The sequence below is a fragment of the Zootoca vivipara genome, chromosome 9 (assembly GCF_963506605.1).
Source record: "Zootoca vivipara chromosome 9, rZooViv1.1, whole genome shotgun sequence".
NCBI classification, from domain to species: Eukaryota; Metazoa; Chordata; class Lepidosauria; order Squamata; family Lacertidae; genus Zootoca; species Zootoca vivipara.
Genome location: NC_083284.1, coordinates 13130721 through 13138806, shown reverse-complemented (window position 1 = coordinate 13138806; position 8086 = coordinate 13130721). Strand labels below are relative to the sequence as shown.

General features: G+C 48.8%; 1 protein-coding gene across 1 annotated transcript in view; it reads left to right on the top strand.

Annotated features, from left to right (window-relative positions):
- The first annotated feature begins 210 nt into the window (after nt 1-210).
- TMEM150C (transmembrane protein 150C) overlaps nt 211-8086 on the top strand; it is a 36866-nt gene continuing 28990 nt past the window's right edge. Inside the window, exons 1-2 of the mRNA XM_035111757.2 lie at nt 211-341; nt 6417-6480. Coding sequence (XP_034967648.1) covers nt 6471-6480 — 10 coding nt within the window. The 5' untranslated portion in view covers nt 211-341; nt 6417-6470. The remainder of the gene's footprint in view (nt 342-6416; nt 6481-8086) is intronic.

Sequence of the window (8086 nt, the reverse complement as noted above, 5' to 3'; positions counted from 1 at the left end):
GAGGATGTCGCCCCCGCCACGCCCCCTTTTGGGTGTGTGTCTCCCCCTCCCTTCCTCATATCCCCCCTGCGAGGGAGAAGCAGGCAGCCAGGCGCGCCCTAGCCCTTTGTCTCTGGCGCCGGGGAAGCTCCGGCGGCTGCGAGAGGCGGACGGCAGCCGCAGACTCCACCTCTTCCTCGAGGGGAAGCCCTCCTCCCGGCCTGCCCAGTCCTCCTGCCGCCGCCGATCGCGCTCCCGCCGCCTGCCTGCCTCCTCTTGCAGGTGTGACAGCACCAGGGACCCGCGGGTGGGACCGACGCCGCCGAGACGCCTCCGCGCTCCTCTTCCTTCCCAGCTTTTCGGTAGGAGGGTATATCTGGGGTCTCTTTCGGTTTGGATTTCTTCCTCCCTGCGGCGCCTGCCTCCCCCACCTTAAAGCCCTGCATCTCCTCCCCCACCCGTTCCAGCACAGCCCACCTACCTCCCCTCTCCATCTCCATCCATCTCCGCCCGTCTTCCTCACCTCCATAATCCGCCCAGATAAGCCTTATCAATGGTCCTGATAATCACCATCGCGCTTTTGCAGCAACCGTGATAATGGGTGTGCGTGTGTGTATTGCAAATTGCAATTGCTGGAGAAAGTCCCGGGGATTTCCTGCTCGCGACCCGCACCCGCCTCCCGCCTTGCTGAATTGCTGCCCCATGCTCAATCGAAAGGGCGCCTCTCCGTTTGATGCTTTCTTAATTGCTTTCATTGGGAGGATCGTTGCTCTTTGCTGGCTGCCCACCTGAGAGAGAGGCGGCCTTATCTCTCCCTGCTTCTGCTCTTGGAAACTCCCTTTAATTCTTCCTCCTTCCTGCTGCCACCTGAATCAAGCGATTGCCCGTCCAGTTTCCATCTCTGCAATTTGCAAGCTGGCATGTGTATGGAGGGGGCTCGCTGTAGCCTCTTCCCAAGCCTTCTTCCCTGCCTTCCAAGCCTCTCCCTCTGTACTCCCACATCTTTCTATCAGGCTGCACCAATGCTGCTTACAAAGCACCATTCAGCCATATTCACTATTTCCCGTTACCTGCTCCCATCCCCTTTGCTTGATAACTGGGCTGCTGAATGCCTCTTAAGGGATGCTCTCCTTGTTTTTCAGACGTGCTCCTCTGTATCAGCCCTCATAGTGCATAGGTCGGCTGTCTGTGTCCCTTTTACTCCCCAAAGCACCAGAAGAGTCTGCGGCGCCTGTTTTTTTTTTTTATTATTTATTTTGCACCTAGCAGCCCTAGGTGGTGATCACGACAGGGGATCCATAATAACAATAAATAATGTGGTTTCTGCTGTGTTTTTGTAAGGGGCTGGGTGGGCAGGCTGGTGATGCAGACAAAGCCATGTGGTCCTATTGTTTCCGCTAGCAATGCCTGTTCCCCATGACAGCTGATGGTTTGGGTGTTGCGGAGGGAGGCCTTGCGTTGTCAGGCTCTTCTCCAATAGAATGGCAATTTTTGCCTTCCCTTGCAGGAGACCGTCCCCAAGTTCAGGATTGTGACTTTTGCACATGGGAGTGAATAGCAGCCATTTGTCCTATAACATAGAAAGCATAGGGTATGCATCTTTTTTGGGGGGGGGGGGTTGCCACTGGAGCATAAGCTAAATTTACTGCATGCCCCTTGTGACCTCGGCTTAGGAATATAGGATTTTGCCTTGTACTAGGGTCAAGGGTACCTTACCTTTTTAAGACAGATTCTTGGTCCATCTAACTCAGTATTGTCAACACGGCTTGGTAGCAGCTCTCTAGGGTTTCAGCCAGGGTCTGTTTCCCAGCCATAGCAGGAGATGCTGGGGATTGACCCTGCATGCAAAGCAGATGCCATACTGCTGAGCCCTTCCCTGCGCCTTACTATCTGCAAAGAATAGAGCCGACTCCAGAAGCTGGCAGGTTCGCACATTTTTTAGGGGTCCCAGATTGACACCACCCCAACAAATTCTCTTGGAACACTGCCCGCTGGTTAATCTGTGTGATTGAATGTTGGGAACTATATTGATATTTGTTGTTCTTGGCATCTGTCTGTCTCGAGAGACCACAGAGTGCAGCACCTCTGGGGGTGAAGTCAAACCGCTGGAGAGTTCACAGCAGCTGCTGTGGCTGCAGAAACCGTTAACTCGTGAGTGCTGCTGCCTTCCGTGTTGTTTTTGTTGCATTAGCAGCGCTGAAGTGACCTCCTCGGAGCGCAAGCCTGGCCAGTGTGTATGGAGGTCCTGGGCTGCCCAGATGACAAGACCCTCCTCTTGGCTTCACCAATGCGGTCCAAAGGAACGCAAAGCAACACGTTCGGCACCAGCTTGGCTGCAGGAGTTGCCAGGAGGCGGCGTGCAAGATGCCATCCAACTGTCTTAGAAACTCCACTCCAGATTTGTGTGGGGTTTACGCCTTAGCTCTTTCTTCTTCCAAAGATGTCCTACAAGGAAGCAGAGGTTTAGGATCAGAGTTTTCTTCTCCTAAATGGGCTACCTTCCCAGGTTGATGAGCCCCACCTGCCCCTCACTTGCCTCTACAGCATGTGCAGAAACCGCCTTCTTGATCATGGGATCCATTATTGTCCACCCGATCCACTGGTGCCTGTCTTTGCATGCAGGGAAAGTTCCTAACTCACCAAGGCTTTGAGACCCATTGGCTACCCTCACCTGGTTTAGCTGGCCAGTTGAAGCTGTTTCCTGGGGTGAGAACTGAGTGCAGGGTAGGGACCAAAGGTGGACCAACTACCCTAGAAGGAGCATGGCGTGTCCCCACCAGAGGTACTACCCCTCCCCTAACAGCCCATGTACCCCATATATATATATTGGCACTTTAAGAATAGGAGAGCTGGTCCTTGCCCCAGGGGGCTTACAATGTAGAAAAGCAGCAGAAGGGAGACAACGGAGAAGGAGTGGGCGCAGGTGAAAACTGGGAGAAAATGTGATTACTGTAGTTAACATATGCTTGGGCCTCCTTACAATAGGATATGGGAACAGGGTGGGTGTTGTGCTGAAAGCTTTACATTAAAGTGGAGGGAGCAGTTCTTTCCTTTTGTCATGTGGCTTACAGTCCACTTGTGTCATGAACGAATTGCGAGACATTTGATGCAGGCAAGGATCCCCCCCCCTTCCACACCTATTTCTTACCTGAATATGACTATGTTTCTTTTCAATCGGAACACATGGAATAAATGTTGTGCCATGTATTGGCTGCCCTCTTATTCTCCGTTGAAATGTTTTCTTTTGAAATCAGTAAGATAAGAGTTTCCTGTTCAGTTATGTTACTTTGAATGCACACTTTGTTTGACTTTCTTCACTAATGTTTTTGTTGTGGGTTGTTTTATTTGATGTTTTACTATGTGATGTAAATTGCTTCGATATTATTTTCCCTTAAAGATATAAAGAGGTTTGTTGTTGTTGATGATGATGATGGTGATGATAATGTTATGCAGTTGAACATCCTAGCCCAGGGTTTCATGAACCTGTAGCCCTCTAAATATTGTCCAGCTCCAACTCCCAAACTCCCATATGCCCCAGCCAGCAGGATTAATGTTTAGGTACGATGGGAGCTAGAATCCAACGCCACAGGTGTCCCATCCCAACCCTAACCCCACTCCACATCGAGGCCATTCCCCCCCCCAAAAAATTGCCCCCCAGCCAACTACATATATTTAGGACTTCATCACCTGCTTACAAATGGTAGGTTTGGAAATGCTTGTTATTAAAGAAATGGCTTAGCTTCCCAAATGGAATCCTATGAATTAGTTGCCGTTTTAGTATATCCCATCCTATCCAAATGGATCAGGCTGGGTTGTATTCTGAAACAATATGAGAAAGCTTCCTTGTCCCTCAAGGTCACGGACGGAACAGCTTTTACTGAGGCTTCACACATGCAAGTTAATCGGCTTATGGCTGCGATTTCCAGTGTCGACTTTCCGTGTGTGAACGAGACCTCTCAGTCACAACAGCCCACAGGAAACTTTAATTAGCCCCTCAAACGCAATGATTTTCAACTGGAGTAAGTTCATCATGCATGTGGCTTCCAGTCTCCAGGGACTGGTTCATGCCTGTACATAGTCAATCTTTGTGCAGTTGGGGACTAGCAACAGAATGTGTGAACGCCATTAAAAAAATGTGATGTGTGGGCTGAGATGAAATTTGCATCTCTGATGTTATATATATATATATGACAGCCAATTTGCACATGGAAGTCCTGGATGTGGCAGTTGGTGCCGGGGGACTAGAATTTTCCCATTGCTGTTTTTCCCTGGGAAGATGTTTCCAGATCTAAGAATGCAGAGTTTGGCCACATTGGGAATACATTGGGCCTGCTTCTTGGTGCCACATTTTTAGAAGAAAAGAAAAAAACATTGGCAAACATCTGTGCCTGGCATAGACAGCAGCTTTATACTGTGTCAGGCCATTGCCCCATGTAGCTCAGCATTGTCTGACTGGCAGTGGCTCTCCAGGGGTTTGGGCAGAGGACACCCCCAGCTCTATCTGGAGATGCCGGGGATTTAACGCAGGACCTTTGGCATGCGAAACAGATGCTCTGCCAATGAGCTATGGCCCTTTCCCTGCAAATTCAGCATAACTTGCTTTGCTGATCATGGGGAACAACAAGGCACTATGAGGAACTGAGCCTTATAAAAAGACCATTTGCCTACTGGTAGTAGATTTCCAGGGTCCCATCCAGGTCCAGAACTACCTCCATAGGAATATTGGAAGTTGCTTTTTGCTGAGTCAGATCACAGGTTTTAACAGTGAGCCCGTCAGTGACTGTGGAGGCCAATTGCATGTGGAGGTCCCCAAAACCACCCCTCAAATAACTCACACCATAGACAGAATTTTTGTTTAATGGTTTTTGGCATGAATTTTGGCCACAAGTTTTATTGAATACAAATCAAACCAGTGAGTGGTTGCGTAGGCATTGGTTCTCCTACTGTCTTCACCTAAGGACAGAAATAAACTCGCCTTGTCAACAAGGGGAAACCCTACAGGGAGAGACAGGGAGTTGGGTCCAATAGGCTCTCCCCTCTCCCCTCAGGCTCCCAGGGGCTCATGCGTGTTGCTGGTCCCCTACCGGGGATATGGACACTGCATAGAGCCCCTGTATTCCTGACCGGAATTTCCCCTAACTCAGGCTTTAACACAAGGGGCCAACGAAGTCAACAGACCCCAAATACAACCAATAACCAATGCCTAACCGCCAACCTTACAAGTTGTGACTTATTTGCTATGCAGTAGGCAAAAACCAGATGGCACCAGCCAATCAGCCAAATGGGAAAATTCCTACCAGGCCCCTGAATACAGGCGACCCCTTGAGAGGCACAGCAATGTCAACACAGAGGCCTAAAAAACAGCGGAGGGGGGGGATCCGAAACGCAGCCAAAGAGAAAGAGAAACCTCTTTCCTTTGCTTTTAAACCCAGGGGGCTGACCCACAAAATCGCAACATCAGAATTTGCCCAGCAACAGAGGAGTGACCACTCATGCCCCCACCTTTAGACTCAGGAGTGGTTTGTTAAGCCCCCACTGCAAATTGTGCTCACCATGATGGTGAACCCGCATTGTGGATCCACACGTCCTTCCACAGGTTTCTGGGCAGGAGTTGATGACGGTGAGGGTTTGCCAAGTGTGCCTTCCTCTCAGCGCGTTTCTCCCTTTCGTCCTGAGTTCGAGCGTCTTCAAAGCCCATGACGCCTTTGGTAAAGGCTGTTCTCCAACTGGAACGCCCGCAGGCCAGTGTTTCCCAATTGTCAGTGTTTATACTACATTTTTAAAGATTTGCCTCGAGAGAGTCTTTGAACCTCTTTTGTTGACCACTAGCATTACGCTTTCCATTTTAAAGTTCAGAATAGAGTAGTTGCTTTGGAAAACGATCATCAATGCATCAGCATTTTCTGCACACTGATGCTTCTGGATCTGCCATCCTTTGGCACATAGCCCCTAAGCTATGTACATCCCACAGGAGTGCACCTGACATCTTGAGTACTGTATACAATTTTCAGCAATGTTGAAGACATACTTCTTTACAAGAAAGAAGATTCCACCTGAACATTAGGAAGAACTTCCTGACAGTAAGAGCTGTTCGGCAGTGGAATTTGCTGCCAAGGAGTGTGGTGGAGTCTCCTTCTTTGGAGGTCTTTAAGCAGAGGCTTGACAGCCATCTGTCAAGAATGCTTTGATGGTGTTTCCTGCTTGGCAGGGGGGTTGGACTGGATGGCCCTTGTGGTCTCTTCCAACTCTATGATTCTATGATTCTTTAGCCTGGTCTTTCAATACCTGAGATGTGTGTTTTCAGGACCCACATGAATCCTGCGACGGCAGTTTGTTGTAACTGTTTTAAATACTGAATTTTAGTATTTCGTAAAGCAAATGTGATGATGATGATGCTAAGGTATTATATCCAATATATGTTGTCCTCTTTTAAGCAGGTGGGGACTAAAGTGTGACCCTCCGTCGAACACCATATATGCTTCAGCACTTGGATGCTTCAAGGTAAGTTTAGTTCTTAAATGTTGAACTTCTTAGAACTTGTTGATAGAAGGGTGGAGAACCTGTTGCCCTTCAGGCGTTTGGACTACAACTCCCATCCTCCCTGTCAATTGTCCACGCTGGCGAAGGATTATGGGAGTTGGTGTCCAACAATGTTTGAAAGACTACAGGTTCTCCAACCCTGTGTGTGAATGGCTACAGTCCAAATGCATACACTAGACTTACCCATTGATATACCCATGGGTGTAGACAGGGGGGGCAGGAGGGGGCAGCTGCCCCCCCCCAGAAGCAAAAAATTATTGTATTTTACAGACCATAACCAATACTTTGCCCCTCCAAAAACTGAAGTGGAAAGGGCTTTGCTTTAGCAAGAGCAGCTCTCCACTTGCTGGGGGCGGGAACACAGCTGCAACAAAAACACATCAAATAAATAAAGCAAAGTGGCTACCGGTACTTAAGCAGTTAAGACAATGGAGCAGAATATCCCTTCAGGCAAGGTCCACCCTATTCACCCTATTGTTATTCAGTGGGAGTTGTTAATGGGCATTCAGGGATCGCATTAACAGTTCTATTGGCGATTTAATGAGGTTGCAGAGGATTCAATTTGACTAAGGTGGCCCTGCAAGGCTAAAAGGAAGTGAATAAGAAGGGGGGGCTGTAGCTTTGATAGACACAGTGATGTTTATAAAAAGCAGTGGTGTTCCAGTCTGCCCCTCCTCCTGCATCTGTATACTGTAAATCAGGGGTGGCCACCTCCCAAGAGACTCTGATCTACTCACAGAGTTAAAAACTGGGAGTGATCTACCCCCTTTTGGGGGGTTCAGGTCAAAGCTGTTGAGTTTTTTTAAGGAAGGGAAGCCCTGTTTTGGGGGGTTTAGGTCAAACTTGTTGAGCTTCTTTTAGGAGGGAGGGAGGCCCATTTTTGTTTAGGGCTTCAGGTCATAGTTCAGCTTTTTTTAGGGAGGAGGAAAATTTTGGGTGAGCTTTTTTAGGGGTGCCAGTGATCTAGCAGTGATCTACCACAGACATCCAGTGATCTACTGGTAGATCACAATCTACCTGTTGGACGTGCCTGCTGTAAATCAAGCAGAGAGAAAGCTGCTTACAAGGCTCCTGTACAGGTGTACCGGTATCTTCCTCTTGCTGCAGAGTTCTAGCATAACAGCGTCACCCAGAGGCACCCATAAATGTGAGTTATCCCTCTCTCTATTCCTTCCTTTCCTCCCTCTTCCATCCTCAATAAAATACGGGGGGGGGGGCAGATAAGCCCCACATAGAAAGCCCATCAACATGGGGGGGGAATGACTCTTTAAAATACAGTATTTACCAGTAATTTCTTTTGGGGGGGGGGAGGCACCTAGGCCTCTAGGAGTTGGCTGCTATGCCTAGGACAATTCAAGAAAGCAGAATCATGCATATGCTATGGTAATATATCAATAGAATCATGGAATTGTAGTCGGAAGGGACCACAAGGGTCATCTAGTCCAACCCCCTGCAATGCAGGAATTTTTCCCCAATGTGGGGCTTGAACCCACAACATGGTTGAAATATAATGCTGATATGCAGCAACGCCTCGGAGCCATCGAGACTGCGGCCTTGTCTTGCCTCG